The 18,486-nt window shown below is 43.7% G+C and overlaps 1 protein-coding gene and 1 long non-coding RNA gene across 9 annotated transcripts in view; one reads left to right on the top strand and one right to left on the bottom strand.

Annotated features, from left to right (window-relative positions):
• The window catches only part of kcnd1 (potassium voltage-gated channel, Shal-related subfamily, member 1), a 41,195-nt gene that overhangs the window by 15,741 nt on the left and 6,968 nt on the right, over window positions 1–18,486 (top strand). For 5 of the 8 annotated variants that reach the window (XM_028452166.1, XM_028452162.1, XM_028452161.1 and 2 more), the window contains 6 exons: window positions 6,747–6,909; window positions 7,807–7,884; window positions 9,177–9,272; window positions 9,477–9,727; window positions 9,978–12,837; window positions 13,195–13,336. In XM_028452166.1, coding sequence (XP_028307967.1) covers window positions 6,747–6,909; window positions 7,807–7,884; window positions 9,177–9,272; window positions 9,477–9,727; window positions 9,978–10,185 — 796 coding nt within the window. In that variant the 3' untranslated portion in view covers window positions 10,186–12,837; window positions 13,195–13,336. Of the gene's footprint in view, window positions 1–6,746; window positions 6,910–7,806; window positions 7,885–9,176; window positions 9,273–9,476; window positions 9,728–9,977; window positions 12,838–13,194; window positions 13,361–13,471; window positions 13,603–13,668; window positions 13,740–13,816; window positions 14,008–15,304; window positions 15,341–15,425; window positions 15,655–15,731; window positions 15,869–18,248; window positions 18,347–18,486 lie in introns of those variants that run through there. The other 3 variants (XM_028452160.1, XM_028452159.1, XM_028452167.1) reach the window with 2 other exon arrangements.
• Window positions 85–18,365, bottom strand: LOC114466630 (uncharacterized). The gene is made up of 3 exons (XR_003674459.1): window positions 18,345–18,365; window positions 8,655–8,661; window positions 85–212 (listed from the first exon to the last, which is right to left on the bottom strand). It is a non-coding gene; the product is annotated as an uncharacterized LOC114466630 (long non-coding RNA).

Here is an 18,486-nt window from a genome sequence, read left to right as displayed (position 1 = left end):
TTGATGTGTTGGTCAAATATTGTTATATTTATTTCTGATTAGAAAACTATTTACAGGACAGCATCAGCAGTGAGCTTCAGATCAATGGTTTTGATCACGATAGCAAACAAACTATTTACAGAACAAGTTTTGCAACAATGAATACAACACATGCGATTGCAATTATGAAGTAAAATGTAACGAACAAGAGTTTTCATACTCAACATAACTTTCTTTTTTTAACTTTTAATTTTTTATGATCAGTGTGATTTGTTTATTTATTTTTTGGTTCTTTTTATTTCCACACCAGGTGTGTTTGTGTGTGTGCGTGTTTAAAAAAAAACGTGTGTGTGTGTGTGTGTGTGTGTGTGGGGGGGGTAATTACTGATACCACTATTTATGAAATACAGCAAGAAAGTGTCTGACACTCAGAGAGAGAGAGAGAAAAAAAAACTGGTTAGAAAAAAATTCAGACAAGCAGAGACGCACCACGTCTGAACGAACCTACATTTACCAGAACTCTACTAGTTAAAGTATAGATCGAAGTAAAAACAAACCTGAAGCTGAAGAAACCCTAAACATTAACGGAAAAGACCCGCAAACCTGAGTGACTGAGCAGAGCCAGAGCTGTCACTCAGTGAGCACACAGACAGCAACACATCTGTGTGTGTGTTGGGGAGGAGCACTGTGATAGACACAGTCAGCTACACAATGAGGATTTTCATTCAATTCGAGCACAGATTTTGACTTGTATTACTCGTATAATACTCGGACTTACCAAAAGTGCTTTATCTGTACCGGATACTATTCAGCCAAGTATCCAGCTCAACTCTAATAAATGACAAAAAAAAGGAAGAGGCTGTGTGTGTGTGTGCGCACGTGCATCGCTCCTCCTGAAACTTTCATCGTGGCTGCATTAATTAAACAGGAGCGTCTCACTGAGGACGGAGCTTTTAGCACCAGAATAGAAACTGCAGCAGGAGGCGGAGGCAAGCACAAACTCCTCCCTGAGCAAGGAGAGTGGGAGGAGCCCAATACTGAGGTGTTTGCATGTTCTCCAAATGCTTAGTGTGTGGGCGGAGTCAGAGATGAGGGGGTGACCCAGTCCTCTCAGTTGGAGGTCGATGGAGATCTGCTTTGCTCTAAACTCATTACCATTGGTCGGCTCAGGCTTTATTAGATTGTGATTGGCTCCTGTCTCTGAGGGAGGCGGAGATAGAGATCAGCTGGTCTAATGGATCACCCACTAGAACTTTATTCTTTATTTGAAGGCTTTTGTTTTGGTGCACTTTGAAGATCAAACTCCAGTCTTCCTCGTCCTCCTCCTCCTCCTCCTCTTCCTCTGCTCGGTGCAGAATGACATAATCTCTCCCTCCATCAAATATTTAAGTTGTGTGAGCTGAAAATAACCGGCTGACCCCAAAGAGACCCTTCAAAACACGGAGGAGGGAAACACGAGCAGCAGACGCACGCTGCAGCAACATGAGCAACTCACCATCAATTCAGTCAGAGTACACGCTGAACATCCTGTTCCTGTACAAAATAAAATTCCTGCTATGTAGTGTTCAGATGACATCACACGTTTAAAAGCTAATTTTCATTAAAACAGTGGAGTGAATGTAGACAAGTGATCACTGAAGAAAGTTTGGTCTGAGCAGTAATAGTCCCGCCCCTTCACTCTTTGACCCCACTCAACCAGCGTTGCTACATGCTAAGCTAACCCAAACATGTCTGTTAGCTGCTGATCAATTCTTTAGATGTCTGTGAAATGACAGTCAGTCAGTAACTACTGACGTTTGTTTGGATACTGGTGACTTTAGTGAAGCTACACACACACACACACACACACACACACACACACACACACACACACACACACACACACACACACACACACACACACACACACACACACAGTGTATGGTTTGTGTTCTCCGTCTTCAGGAAGGAGCCTCAGATAATGTTCTTACTAATGCTTCAACACTAACCAGCTACAAGCCTCTAATGCTGCCATCCATTATTTAACATTAGCGCACACACACACACGCACGCACGCACGCACGCACGCACGCACGCACGCACGCACGCACGCACACACACACACACACACACACACACACACACACACACACACACACACACACACACACACACACACACACACACAGTAATCACCTCTCTGCACGTCAAACTTCTCGCTGAGTGGAAACATTTCCTCTTATCGTCTCTGCTGCCTCAGCATTCCAAACCTTTGCAGACTTTTATTAACGTAACGTTACAAAGTAGGAGGAGCCGTGATGATAATGATAACTAATGAAATTAAAATGCTAAGCTAACATCTCAAGGATGTGTTCAGGTACCCACACATGGACCATGACTTGCATCAGTGCTCATTGTTACTGATGGAATTCGGTCGGAACCAATACAAATAAAGAATTCTATACTCATCCCTAATACACCTTTACAAACCTTTAAAAACTGTTCCAAACGGTTATAAACCTTTTTACTCTTTCATAAACTTGACAATTGCAGCCTTTGTTCAAACCTTTATTTCTTTCCTTTATTTTTTTTATTTTATATATTTACATATGTACACACACAGAATAATATGTGTTTTATAAACTGTATATTGCCTTAAGTACTTTCTCAATCTATAAGTTCTATAAGTTGGGAAGTAATGCTCCTTGCCTTGATTACCAACCACTGTACAACTACACATAAGAAAAAGAAGTTCTCTTAGTTCTATGAGGTTCTATAAGTTCTATAAGCTTTAAACAGACACTTCTCTACAAACAACTGACAGAGGCCATGTGTGATCAAAGTCTACTAAATATTCCACAAATTGTTGGTAGTTCTGTAACAAAGAGGAAGTGATGAGAACATTAGCTCACATCATAGAGTGGACTTCCTTCTCTGTCTATCGGTAGATGGTGTTTGGTTCCGTTGTGTACCTTCACTTCCTGTCTGTACCTTCACTTCCTGTCTGACAGCAGCTCCATGCTGCAGGTTGCTGTTAGCCGTTAGCAGCTACTGTTTTATTTTTTAGCAGCTACTGTTTGCTAATTAGATCAGATCAGGGTGATGAATTTAGAGCTCCAGGTTCTGGTTCCTGGAAGTTTCTGTGGTCAGATGTTAGTTCTGCTGTTCCTCAGAGAATGTCCTGTTTATTCTTCACATGAACTGAGCCTCAGGTCTTTGTTTGGCAGTTTCTAGAGCCACAGGAATGTATTTATACACACACACACACACACACACACACCCTGAACATGAGGAACGAAATAGGAGAACAGAGAAGATCAAATAATGAATCTAACAACCAGAAAAACCTCACAGCAGAGACCAGCGTGAGAGGATTTAAACATTTAAAAGTTGAAAAATAATCATCATTTAATACGTGTGTGTGTGTGTGTGTGTTTACAGTTCAGGTCAGTGAGTAAAGTCCATATTCAGTGTTTTTGTGTGAAGGGTTAAATATAGAGCTGCTCTTTGTTTGAGGGTTAGACCTGGTTAATGTCTTAATGTCAGTGTGTGTGTGTGTGTGTGTGTGTGTGTGTGTGTGTGTGCGTGTGCGTGTGCGTGTGCGTGTGCGTGTGCGTGTGTGTGTGTGTGTGTGTGTGTGTGTGTGTAAAATAGCTGCAGGGAATTGTGGGTAGTGTATGATGCTGTGAACTCTCGACCTGCTCTCTATGCTACGTTACCATTAACATATGTAAAGGCTTGTTGTGTCCTTATACCCCCTCCCGGAGGCTGAGGTCCCAGGATCAGAACCTGCTCATGGTCCCCCGTACCCGTTACAAGACCAGAGGAGATCGCTCCTTCCAGGCGGTCGCGCCAACGCTCTGGAACGATCTTCCGTTTTCGCTGCGTCTGCTTGATTCCGTTGATGCTTTTAAGAGCCAACTGAAAACCTATCTGTTTCAGAAAGCATTTTAAAAATTCCAGTGATAAAGGGTTGTTTTATGACCATCATATTTTTGTGACTGCAACTGTAATTTGTATTGTATTGTATGCACTGTATGTATTGTGAAGCACTTTGTGACTCCTGTCTGTAAAAGGTGCTATATAAATAAATATTACTTACTTACTTACTTACTTCCTTATTGGAGACTCAAACTGAATGGTTGTAAACTGGTGGGTCGGGATCCAATCAGAATCAGAATTCAGAAGTACTTTATTTATCCCAGGGAGAAATTACTTGCTTACAGCCGCTCAATAAATATTACAAATGAAAAGAATAAACAATAAACAAAGAAAGAAATAGAAATAAAAATGTACATAATTAAGTAAAATAATTATAATAAGGATTAAATACAAGTGCACACATCTGTTCCTACATTGAACACTCGGGTTAGCGTTAGGGGTAATGATTAAGGTTAGAATTAGGGTTAGCATTAGGGGTTAGTGTGGCAAGATGAGGATAAAAAAATAATCAAAATTGGTTGCCGTACAACGCCACCTGGGGAATTTCACTCCAGGAAGTAATCACCAGTTGTAACAGGTAGACTAAAGGCTACACAGGTTCAAAATTAACCACAGGGCAAGAGACAGTGTTCAACCAGGAAGAAGGGAGAGATGCTGGCAGGTGCAGCCAGACTCGTATATAAAAGGTGTGTATCGCACAAACCGGACACAACACATGAGGCCACTGCCCACTTTGTGAGGCAGAAAAGGCCAACAGGTCAATGGGAGTAGATGAGCCTACCACCTTCGGCACAAAGGCCGGGTTGGGCTTCAAATTCATCCTCACAAAATTGTGGAAAACAGAGCCCCCCCACCTGTGACAGCAGGTCCCTGTGCAGTGGGAGCTGCCAGGGATGAACACACAGCAACTGGTAAATATCCACCAGCCAGTGCATGACAGGCCAATGTGGAGCCACCAGGATTACTGCATGGCCGTGCTCCTTCACCCTGGACAGAGTGGGGGGTAACAGGGCCAATGGGGAGAATGCTTAAGAAGCATGCGTGGCCAACCGTACGCTAGTGCGTCTACACTGAGGGGAGCATCTGTGCTGCGCAGAGAGAAAATCATTGAAAATCATTTCCTCCGTGGCGAACAGGTCCACCTCGCCCTGTCCGTAACGGGCTCACAACTATTACACCACCTTCGGGTGTAACATCCATTCCTTGTATACCACGATGTGCGTCGCCCTCAGTGAGAGGAAACAACCACAGCTCCACAGGATCAGTTTGCGTGCCAGCATATGCAACCAATGAGAGCGCAACCCACCCTGGCGGTTGACGTATGTCACGGTTGTGATATTGTCCGTCCTCACCAGGACATGATGTCCCATGAGAGATGGAAGAAAGCGTATCAGCAAGAGGAAAACTGCTGAGAGCTACAAATAAATTATGTGAGAGCATTCCAGAGGCCCCTCAGAGCTCGGCCCTCGTGAACCCCATCCCGCCAGGCTGGAATTTGTGGAGACCATCTTCCTGGACGTAATGGTGCCCATAAGTAAAGCTTGCGTCAGGAAATCCAAGGCCCGCCAGTGGCGCAGAGCCGTGCCTCACTCTGGTGTAACCAACACTCTTCGTGCACCATGACGCACAAGACATCTGGTGTGCTGGCGTCTGGAAGCTCGAGACCGTGGTGTGGTGTAAAGTGTAAATCTGGGCACTAGAGTGTGAGCGCCCGAGAGGTGGGCTAACGTGCGCCGGACTGTCAGGAACGTCGGTGGCAGTGTTGGAGCCCAGAAGTCGGCTGGTGTGCCAACGCCCGGAGGTTCGAGACTGTGGTGTGGCGTCGAACGGGAACAGCGCCAACCAAACAGAGGAAAAATAAGCGCTGGCTTCTTTTGACCTGGTGTGGTCCACAAAAGCAAGTGCGTCCATTCTATCAGCGTCTGTCGACGGAGGCTAAAAGAAGATCTGTGGACAGTTAAGCTGGCAGAAGACGCAAGATATGCTTGAGAGTGAGAAGAGGTGTTTGAATGATGTGTGCCCACGTTTCACCAGCCAATCAGGATTGGCAGATTGAGAAAAATGCTTCTGAGGGCTGCAGATGGGAATGCATTCCATAGTGAGACATCTCACAAAATATTATGCACTAGAACAACTTTTACTGTATGCTGTCCTTTGATGTGATTGTCCAGGGTTTGTCCATATTTAATGTGTCGGTTAGAGAACGTAAACATAACACTATTCATTTATTTAAAACGTGACAATGACTCTCAATCTGAAAAAGAAAGAAAGAACTGTTCACAGTGTCTGTGTGCGCGTGTGTGCGCGTGAGTGTGTGCCTTTTTTGTCCTAAAATAAACCTTCTTCTTCTATAAATAAATACTTTATTTATAAAGTTGTTCTGACAGACTGAAGATCACACCATCATCCCTCTATGTTCTCTGAAGGTTCTCCATGTTCTAGGAGATGAAGCTCCTAATGATGCTGATTGGTGTCACACAGGTTGAAGGTTCCTCTGGTTCTCCAGCATATGCAAAACTACATTGTCTTTGTTCCACCAAAGCGTTCATGTCTTCCACCAGACTGTGGTTCTTCTGATGGCTCCTCTGGTGGTCCCTGTGGTGGTTCCTCTAGTGGTTCCTTTGGTGGTCCCTACGGTGATTCCTCTAGTAGTTCATCTGATGGTTCCTCTGGTGGTTCCTCTGGTGATACTGTTGGTCATAAAGCTTCCTTAGGTCATTGTTCTCCTGCTCCTCTCTGATCTAGAGGACAGATGTGTTTAGTTCCATGGAGGTACAGAGATAGAACATGAGGTGGTTCTGATGTAGATGTTGGTTGGTTCCTCACCTGTCTGATGTTCTCACCAGGTATGGAGACATGGTTCCAAACACCATCGCTGGGAAGATCTTTGGTTCTATCTGTTCTCTGAGTGGAGTTTTAGTGATAGCTCTGCCTGTTCCCGTCATCGTCTCCAACTTCAGCAGAATTTACCACCAGAACCAGAGGGCGGACAAGATGAGAGCCCAGCAGGTAACACACATACACACTTGGACTTAAGTATGTTTTAAAATAAGTAATTCATTTCTACACCCAACCATTACTGAGTAAATTATTTTTTGTTTTAAAATGATCAACGGACGTAATGCATCACGTCATAGCCGACCAATCAGATTAAACGTAATGCATCACGTCATAGCCGACCAATCAGATTAAACGTAATACATCACGTCATAGCCGACCAATCAGATTAAACGTAATGCATCACGTCATAGCCGACCAATCAGATTAAACGTAATGCATCACGTCATAGCCGACCAATCAGATTAAACGTAATGCATCACATCATTCCTGACCAATCAGATTAAAGGTAATGCATCACGTCATAGCCGACCAATCAGATTAAAGGTAATACAAGGCACTAAAACAGCATTGAATGGAGGTTATTTTCTCAGTTTTAGAGTTCATAAATGTATCTATACTTAAAACCTGAGGTTTTAATTATTTTCAATTTGATTAATTGGTGTTATTTTATTTAAAACTAATTGTATATTTTGACAAACTTTTTATTCTTTTATTACAGATGCCTTTGTGGAAAGAAATTAAGTTCCAATTGTGGTAGATTTGGTCTTTTCCTTTTTAAGTTTCTACTTGAAACGCAAGGGAACGTATCAAGATTTATTACCAACAATAAATTAAAGTAACTTTTACTTTGAGTACAATTCCATTGAGAGACTTTTTACTTTACTCTTCAATTTCAATCATGTAACAGTACTTCTACTTGAGTAGGAGATAGTACTCATTACACCTCTGTATATTAGTGTGTGTGTGTGTGTGTGTGTGTGTGAGTGTGTGTGTGTGTGTGTGTGTGTATTAGTGTGTTGTTGACTCAGCTGATTCCCTGTGCCTGTGTATATTTGTGTGTAACAGAAAGTGCGTTTGGCACGTATCCGGATGGCAAAGAAAGGAACGACCAACGCTTTCTTACAGTATAAGGAGGACCGAGTGGTGAGACACACACGCACACGCACACGCACACACACACACACACACACACACACACACACACACACACACACACACACAAAATGATAACTCAGCAGATCATATTATAATGCTTTCTCCCTGGTCCTGGTCCTGGTCCTGGTTATGGTTTTGATTCTGATTCTGGAATTTTGGTGGTTCCTGATATCTAAACCACTTTAGAGGGGCAGTGTTATGAAAAACTCACTTTCTAATGGGTTTTCTACAGTGATATACATCCCTTAGCCTCAATCAGAGGGTCAAAGTTGAAAAAGTTCTGTTTTCTCCCTCCCTTGTTATTCCACATTTTGTAAAAAGTTGTCTCCAAACGGGCCAGTTAGATTTTTCTCACATTGTGACATCACAACGCGGAAACTCCTCCTCCTGACAATCCTGGTTCCTCCTACCCTATAAGAATGTGAGCTCCTCCCTCTCAAACTACCTCACTGCTAAAACAAACATAGTGAAGGCAGGTTAATATTACAGTTAATATCTTTACGTTCAGTATATACGTAGATAATCCAGTATATAGATAAACCGAAGAACGCTCACAATCAGTTTCACTTTTAGTAGCCATTACGCCACCTTGTATCGCCTTTATGGGATGATCTGACGTGTTTGCTGAACCAATGCAATGCAGCGGTTGGACAAAATAATGGAATATCGTCTTAAAATGACTATTTCTGTGGTTAGAAGAGGTGAGGAGAGAAGAAAGTGACTGTTAATGATTTACTGCTGATGATGCTGTGATAAACCCACACCCTGGAGTAGCGTGTGTGTTTACGCCCACTCATGCATATACATGAAGACCCAAAAAACAACCTGTTTTTAGAAGCGTCATTAAACTGACTTTTCAGAGGCTAAAACTTCAGAAAACAGATGAGTTTGAGAAAACAGACCTTAAATACTGTTGTTGGGGTTCTTAGAACCAATGGAGATGAGTGAAATATAGCATCAAACTAGACCTTTGAGATAATTGCAAACACGTCACAAAGACAACATTTTGTAGGTGTATTGTAGTTAATCGTATGTTTATTGTACATTTATGTTATCTTATTTATACTTATTGTATGATCATCTTACGTTTATTGTTTTTTCACTGTGGTTCATCAAAGTAAAGATGTTTTGATGCTAATCAATAACCAGTGATGATAATTTTATTTAATCCCTGAGCATCAGCAGCACTTTATATTATTATAAAGTCAAGGCTCAGTAAAACATGTGTGTGTGGGGTGTGTGGTGTGTGTGTGTGTGTGTGTGTGTGTGTGTGTGTGTAGGACCGTGATGGTGACAGCACTGCTCTATGTGTGAAGAACCGCTCAGCTTTTGAACATCAACATCATCACCTGCTGCACTGTTTGGAGAAAACTACTGTAAGTACACACACACACACCTCTCTCTCTCTCTCTCTCTCAGAAAGCTGCAGATGTACAGTATGCAAGCCTATATTACAGTACTCTATAGCAATACATCCTACGAGCACTGCACTAGTAATAATAATTTTAATAATATTAACAGTAATAATAATAACAATGATGATGATGATGTTTATGTAATACCACCCCACCCCCCTATAGAACCATGAGTTCACGGATGAGATGACGTACAGTGAGCTGTGTATGACGGAATCCGTGGGCTTTAGGACCAGTCGCAGCACTTCTCTGTCCAGCCAGCAGGGGGCGCACAACCACAGCTCCACTGGCTGCTGTCCACGCCGCGCACGCCGGAGAACGGCCATGCGCCTCGCCAACTCCACTGTGTCAGTGAGCCGGGGGAGCGTCCAAGAGCTGGACACGCTGCACCACAAGGGGGGCGCCCCACCACAGACGTATGTACTGACACAGGGACAGAAACACACATACACTGACAGACGTACTGTCAGTATTTTAGTTCTCCTACCTATAAATGTTAACCAGAAAGCACCTGACTAATGTATTCAAATCATTTAATTAGGTTAAGATGTATTACCAGTTTGGATACAAAATGGTTTAGTTCTGGTCACAACTGTGCCCCCCCCCCTCACATGTAACAGGAAAGAGTACAGACCCTACAGTGTCCTGTCTCTCTGTGTCCCTCAGGCGTTCCAGTCTGAACGCTCAGATGTGTGACCTGAAGCTAAATTGTGGTGACCCAGACTTCAGCGCCGCCATCATCAGCATCCCCACGCCCCCCGCCAACACGCCTGATGAGAACCTCCCCCCGTCGCCCGCCGTGGTTCCTGGAATCCTGAGGAACAGCCGAGCCACTGTCTTCACCCACGACACCGTCAAGATCTCCTCCTTATAACCCCCCCCGCACCCCCCACCCCACCCCGCTCCATTAGCCTCACCTCTCCTCTATGACTCCCTCAATCTATAATTTTCCATGGAAACGAGAAGCCGTAGGAGGATTGTGTTTGATCCTCATAGTCTCGTGGAACGTTGAGACGGACACCGTCAGTGACCCCCCCAATGGAACAGCTGGACCCCACCCTAATGGAACAGAGCGTGTGCACGCCTTCAGAGGAAACGCTCTTTGGACCCCCCCCCGTTTGGACTGAGATATAAACTCTATGAACGTGTGACGAGGACACAGACCTGAGGCTGGTTTGATAAAGTCAGACTTATCAGATCCTGGAGAGATAAACTCTGAACCTTCTGAAATATGCAACATGGAGGAGCTCGGAGCAGAGCGGTGTGCTCCGTGTTCACAGCACAGTGTGTTAGAAACGTGCATGTTGGGATTCAAACCGAGGACCTGGTAATTAAAGAGTTCAACCTGCTGCTCAGTGAAGCCTCACAACTACTGTTGGAAAATGAAAATTTAGGTTTTACTTTTATTTCAAAATGTTCTTTGAAAATTTAATTGAAGTTGTGAAATCTGAAATAAAAACCTAAATATGTTTACATTTAGTTTGTATTAATACAAAGCTTTTAAAATAACTTAATATTTACTTAGTTTAATGTACGTGTGTAGTTTGCTACATAAACACTTTTATATGTTTACAGGGATTTGACAGCAGGTTAAACACTTTAATCACCACTGATTACCTGTGTGTGTGTGTGTGTGTGTGTGTGTGTGTGTGTGTGTGCGTGTGTGTGTGTGTGTGTGTGTGTGCGTGCACTGTAACATACTGTGTATCATGAACCTTCACCTGCATCCTCTGAACCAAACAGATCCACTGAAGGATAGAAACCGTTCCTTTGTGCATGAGAACCGTAGACATTAGAACGTAGAGATAAAAACATACAGAACGCATGGCATGTTCTCCTGTGTGTGTGTGTGTGTGCGTGCGTGTGTGTGTGTGTGATCACTTATGCATGATACCGTTGTAGGTATTTCTCTGTTTTCTCCTGAAGAACCATTACATTGTGTTTGTGACTCTCAGCTCTTCTCTATCACACAAAGGCCCAAACCAGCAGAACCTCAGCTTTAGAACCTTATGAGAACATCCTTAGAACATATCTTAGAATGTACAGAACCTCCTTTAAACTCTCATTAGAACACATTAACCTTTTATTGTGTTCAAAGTGTCATTATTTTTACTGTTTGTTTCCTGAACCTCTGATTGATCTACATAATCAATAAGTTTGATCTTTATCTCACCCCTTAAAGCTTCCTTAACAATCACCTTAGAACAGGGAGGTTCTGTTGAGTTTACACACTCCATTCCAGTAGGTGGTGATATTCACCTTGGTTGGTGGGAACAATCAAACAAAACCTCTTTAGAACTTCCCTTAGAGCCTCCTTAGAACTTCCTTAAAAAACACAGAGAACTGCACTTAGAGCCTCCTTAGAACTTCCTTAAAAAACCTCTCGAACTTCCCTTAAAGCCTCCTTAGAACTTCCTTAAAAAACCCCTCGAACTTCCCTTAGAGCCTCCTTAGAACTTCCTTAAAAAACCTTTGAACTTCCCTTAGAACCTCCTTAGAACTTCCTTAAAAAACCTCCTTGGAACTTCCATTAGAGCCTCATTAGAAATTCCTTAAAAACCTCTTTAGAAATTCCCTTACAGCATCTTTTAGAACTTGCTTAAAAAACTTAGAAATTCCTTTAGAGCCTACCCTAGAACTTCTTTAAAAATCTCCTTGGCATATCCTTAAATCCTGCCTTAGACCACCCCTTAGTGCCTCCCTTAGAACCTTCTTAGAGCCTCACTTTTAAAGTCTGCTTAGAGCATCCCTTAGCACCTCCTTAAAGCCTCCTTACATCCTCCCTTAGACAGTCCCTTAACTTTGTCCCTTAGACCCTCCTTATGTTACAGTGTGTTCTAGTGTGTGCTGCAGGTTCTGATCCAGTGTTAAACTATCCAGTCTAGTGAGTGTAACACTGACTTTGGAGAACATTTACCTCTAATAAGTGTGTGTGTTAAGTGAACCCCCACACACACTAATCATTATTAGACTAATTAATGATGTGATGTTGGCTCAGAGCTGGGAGTCACATGACTTGGTCTCAGGTGTTGATTGGCTGACTCTGACCTTTGGATAGACCTCAGACTTCCTTCAGGGTTTGATCTTCAACCCGTGGTTCATGGATGTCAGGTGACGTCCTGTTTCAGGCCCACAGGTTGGAGAGCGGTGTTTGATGGAGAAGATTACAGGTTCTCTCTCTGATGGAGAAAACAGCTTTAAAGCACACACTGTATATTTCATTCACTAATAAAGACGAGCCAACAAAAGAGTGTTACTGATGGTACACACACACACACACACACACACGCACACACTGTATTGACAGACAGTAGTGAAACACTGACCCCTTGTGTTCACAATGTGAACCACACACGCACACACACGCACACTCACGCACACAAACACAGGTGAAGCTCCACCTGTGTGAGGTCACCAATCACTTCCTGGTTTGTGACATCACTGTGAGCTGCTTTACGGACGCTACGGACCGTCGGTGCTGCTGATGGATCAAATGGACTCAGAGCAGAGATTCAGGCCCAGACACGTGAGTGTGTGACGTCACAGCAGCACAGGCGCTAGTGTCAGTTCGTGTGTGTATATAACACATGTGTGTGTGTCTGTGTTACAGTAAATATAAAGTCATATATTAACAAACTAAAGTGTAGGTCAAACCACATGTCAATATTAAGGTTGTTCAAAGCAGTGGTTCTCAAACTGAGGTCCTGGAGCCGTAGTTCAGAGGGTTTATGTTCTATATATATATATATAGACCGGAACAGGAAATGTTTGAGTTCATTTGTGCAGCAGAAAACTTAAATATTTAAGTTGAAACGTTGAAAGAATAAATAATTCAATATACACACACACGCACACACCGATGAAATGATGTGATTGGCTGCAGGAGGCAGACCTGGACCCGTCGCTGCTCTTCCTCCCGGCCTCAGACCCTCAGGTTGAGAAAAAACATGGTCTCAGCAGAAGGAGGAAGGTGTTTGTGGGCGTGGCTTTGCTGCTGACCGCCGTCGCGCTGTCTCTGCTCACCGGACTGTTGGTGTGGCACCTTCATTGTGAGCCGCTCCACTCTCTGCACCACATGTAGAACCAGGACCAGGACACTGGCTCTGTAGAGAAAGCATGTGTTGCCGTAACGACGTGTGTAAATAAACGTTTGTTTACAGTGAGAGACGGTACCAAGGTGACAAAGGTCTATGTTGGATCCATGACCATCAGCAACCAGAACTTCCTGTTACAGTACGAAGATCCAACCAGTGCTGAGTTCATTCAGCTCTCAGAGCTCGTCAGCACGCAGGTAAGAGTTAATCTGGAGTTAATCTGGAGTTAATCTGGATAAATGCTGATGATGTGTTTCTTTCAGCTCAAAGTGATTTACTCCGAAAACTCGGTCCTGGACAAATACTTCACTCATTGCTCAGTGCAGACCTTCAGGTGAGTCCACCTCAGGACAAGGACCATGTAGACCAGGACCATGTTCCTCACAGTGTGTGTGTTTGTGTGTGCTCCAGTGATGGTGGAACAGACGTGATGGCGTTTTATCAGTCAGAGTTTGATGCTCCGCTCTCTCAGCAGCAGTCAGTGGACGACGCCTTGCGGTCTGTAGAAAACTCACTGACACCGTCACAGACTCAGAGAGGACAGATGGGACGACTAATGAGACCCAGCACAGACATTAGGGTCTACAGACTGATGTCTGCAGGTAACAGACAGTTGGTAGTGTGTCTGTAGTCTGTCAGTAATGTGTCAGTAGTGTGTCTGTCGTGCGTCTGTGGTGTGTCTGTAGTGTGTCAGTCATGTGTCTGTAGTTTGTCAGTTGTGTGTCAGTGGTGTCTCAGTGGTCAGTGACGTGCCATGACCTCTATTGTTGGGTAGGCACGTTGCAAATCAAGACCATTAATGACAATTTCATGTGTTAATTCAAATAAAATCAATTTTATTTGTATAAAGCAATTTACAACAAAGTCATCTCAATGCGCTTATCAAAATATAAAATTCATAATAAAGAAAAAACCCAACAAGATCCACATGAACAAGCATTTATCCATCTAACAAAATCAGCATCATAAACACCATTAAAGAAACATAAACAATTATTTAATATAGCCTCCATACTCTCCCAACGACATATATCTCATGACACGGCAGCACATCTGTTGTTTGTGTTGGAAACACGGAGAAAATGACAACAACAACAACTCAGAACAGCCTCAGTGAGGAGCATCCACAAAGCCAATCCTTCCTTTTGTTCCATTCACTGTAGAAAGTACCAACAATGTTCTGACCTTACCTTTGCTGATGGTCTGGTAGCTCAGATGTTGGTCTCCATCTTTTAAAAGCTGTTGTTTTTCCTAAAAAAAGTTTCTCTATCATCTCTGGCGCTGTCATCCTGCTGTAGTGTTATCCCGCCCACTAGCTAGAGAACGTAGCAGCAGAGATCACATGGCATCTATTCACTAATGTGCTGTGAACTTATGTATAGCATTTAGCATAGTGCGGTCACGTCCAAAGGCAGCTCTTTATGCTGCCTTTGCACGTAAATGGTTGTCATCTTGGGGACCTGACTGCGCATGCTCAAACACGTAAAAATACGCAATGAGAACAGAGGCAGAAGAGCAACGTGCCTTTGGGAGGGGGCGTGGCCTCCCTCTGCCTTACAGCGAAGTGGAAAAAAAAAAAAAAAGACTGTGCAGCTGTTACAGGAAATAGCGTTGTTTAGTAATTTGGGCTATGAAATGCACAAAATGCTGACACTTTCAAAATTATAGGTACTGTAGGCTATTGGAAATGGAAAAATAAATAATTTATAATTATATTATAATTAAAACAAATAATCAAAATATCAATTTCACCCTTGGGTAGGCACTGCCTAACTTGCCTACCCTGATGGCACGTCACTGTCATTGGTGTGTCTGTAGTGTGTCAGTGGTGTGTCTATAGTGTGTCTGTACTGTGTGTAGTGTCAGTAGGTAAGTTGATGAGCTCCTGTCTGTCCTCAGCTGTGGATCCTCGTCTGTCTCGGACTTCTCTTCACGGTGAGATTTTCTTACCTCTCAGAACGTTGTCTGTAGACTCATCTGTTGCTCAGTTTGTCTTCTCTTACTTCTTCTCTTACTGCAGACAGGAAGTCCTTTGACGTGCACGTGAGCCATGCAGACCAGCTGGCGTCGCCGGGCTTCCCTGACTCCTCCTACCCGCCTGGGGTGCTGCTGCAGTGGAGGCTGCGTGCTGATCCATTTCACCGGGTGCGGCTGGACTTTGGTTCCCTGGTCCTGGAGGATGACTGTGAGCAGGACTTCATCAGACTCTACGACTCTCTGGTGCCTTCAGAGCGTCACCTGCTGACTGAGTGAGGCCCCGCCCACAGCTGTTTTATTCTCTCTCTGCATTTCCTTAAACTGGCTCCTGTGACTGTCAACCCTGCAGACGCTGTGGCTCCGCTCAGAAGTCTCTGTCTTTCTTGTCCTCGGGAAACGTCATGTTGTTGGTTCTTCTCACCAGTGAGGACAGAAACTTCCCAGGGTTCATAGCAAACTACTCCCAGACTCCTCTCCTGGACTCAGGTACAACCTTGCCCTCTGATAACTGTTCTACTTCATCCTTCCTGACCATCAGAGGCGGGGCTTAAAGCACAGGATGACACCTTCTCTTGCGTTCACAGGTCGAGTTTTATTCCAACAATGTCACGTGTAACCCGGAGGACTCGGTGAGTCAATAACTTCCGGTTTAGTCCTGGCCCGGTCTCTTGAATTTTCTTGCTGTTAGCAAGTTTGAAGAAGGCGCTAGTAGCTCTGTGATGGTTGTCGTTGGAGTGGCGGGCAGCTTGTCTGCCCTTAGGAGGTGCCGCGGCCGGTCTTTGGTCACTGGGCTTCGCCTCTCGGGGACAGAGTAGGATGCCCCGGGTGGGTTGAATCTTTGCACAGCTGGTTCCTGTTGTTGTTAACACAGTGCGTGGGGTGCGTTCTGGTGCAAAGGTAGCGTCTTACGCTTCCCCTTTCCTGCATTGGTGCATTTGGCAAACTGGTCCTTTGTTCTGTCACTGTTTTTTCCTTCTATAAGTGACTCCTTTTATCAGCGCTGCTCTGTGATCGTTGTATACTCCCTTATGTTAAGGTATGGGCACAGACACTTTGGGGGGGCAGGTGCTTAAACCAGAAAAAAGGGCACCCATCATGAAAGTTATTCATTAAATTATCAGTATTATTTTTATTTTTGTTACTGGCCTGGATACTGGGGCCATGAGGATAAGTCCATCAAAGCAGTGTATGGACCCTCCCTTTTGAGAGGGTGTTTGGTTGCTATGTCATTTTCTCAGCCTCCTGAGGAAGCTGACGGCAGTAGCAGCTACTGTGGTTCCTTTAGGCATCCTGTCATTGCGCCCGTTGCAGCGGTGGCTCAATGGATTCTGGTTAGATGCCAGGTTGCACAGGCACAGGAGGATCAGGGTGTCCAACAATGTGTCCAGGCTCTGTCCCCATGGACGCATTCTGCGGGACATAAGCATGGACCCTGTTCCTTCCAGGCAAGAAATTAACACAATGGATGTGTCTCTCCTGGGATGAGGTGTGGTCTGGCAGAACCAGATAGCCCAGGGGCAGTCGGCTCCTTAGTATCTCATGAACCATATAAATGTGCTGGAACTGCGGGCCATGCATTGGAGCACTTCTTGGGGGAGGCATGTACTGATTCGATCAGACAACACCTCAGTGGTCTCCCAGGTCAATCGCCAAGGGGGTACAAGGTCGGCCCGGCTGCTGCAGGTGGCTCAGAGCCTGGGTCACGTCTGAGTTATAGACTCATACATTACTTTGATGATTTAATACTCGAGCTGCGGATGCAGGAGAGCTTGTCATTTAGTGCTTGAAGCCCCACCTCTGGCGGTCATTCAGGATTCATAGAACCGTAGCAAAATAGATTTTCATCATTTTACTAGCAGGTGTGTTTCACCTAAACCGATTTGGGTTTTGAACACAGAGCTTTTTAAAGAACCAATTACTGTAACAACGTAATGTTTTACAGTTTTTTTATATAAATAACTATATCCATTAATATTACATACAGTATTTGGATATCACTGTATCTGTTTATGTTGCTTTTATTTTTGTTCATCTTATTTCTTATTAATGTTCCCCATAATGACTTTAACATTATGGGAATAATAAGACTTATTAAGTCTTAGTTATTTTATCTCAACTTAGAAAAATCTATAATCAGCTTAGCTTGTATTAGTTTAGCCTATGTTAATTGATGTTAGCCTATCTTGTCATATTTAAGCATTTCTTAGCTTAGCTGAGGTTATGGGCCTTTACTCCGAAGCTAGTTAATATTTTACCAGAGTAAATCACCATGGTAACTGATTCTAAAGTTACCAGGGTAAATCACCATGGTAACTGATTCTAAAGTTACCAGGGTAAATCACCATGGTAACTGATGCTAAAGGTGTTTTGTGATTGGTCAGGCGCACCTGAATCACCTGGTTAAGTTAACCTGTTGGTAACCAGCTTCATAGCACAGATGATCTGGGATTGAGAAAGTCTAGTTAGGTTAATCTAACGGAGAGTTATACTGGATAAATTAATCCAGTTTCATAGCCCAGGCTCTGGTCTTATATTGGTTCATCCTTTAAATTCACACGTACAGTGTGTGAGACTCATTTTTATTTTTTAGAATGAATGACTTTTCTATTTATAGTTTATGAACAAAGTTGGAACATAAACGCCTTTAAAAGCTTCTGATCAGCTAACAATAGCTTAACTCTGTGTGTGTGTGTGTGTGTGTGTGTGTGTGTGTGTGTGTGTGTGTGTGTGTGTGTGTGTGTGTGTGTGTGTGTGTGTGTGTGTGTGTGTGTGTGTGTGTGTGTGTGTGTGTGTGTGTGTGTGTGTGTGTGTGTGTGTGTGTGTGTGTGTGTGTGTGTGTGTGTGTGTGTGTGTGTGTGTGTGTCAGATTGTGGAGGAACGCTGACTGCAGACAGAGCAAATTTTTCCTCTCCGTTTTTCCCATCCTTTTATCCTCCGGCTGTTTCCTGTGTGTGGAACATACAGGTGTGTGTGTGTGTGTGTGTGTTTTCAGATGATTGATGGCACATGTCGTTCTTCACCAGGATGAACTGGGAGTGGTTTTTTCTGACCAGTTCAACTGGTTTCAAACTGGTTTCAAACTGTTTTTTTTACACTTGCTTGAA

This window comes from Gouania willdenowi, chromosome 7 (assembly GCF_900634775.1).
Source record: "Gouania willdenowi chromosome 7, fGouWil2.1, whole genome shotgun sequence".
Classification (NCBI taxonomy): Eukaryota; Metazoa; Chordata; class Actinopteri; order Blenniiformes; family Gobiesocidae; genus Gouania; species Gouania willdenowi.
The sequence above is the reverse complement of the archived record's forward strand: the minus strand, read 5'-3'. Positions and strand labels throughout refer to the sequence as shown.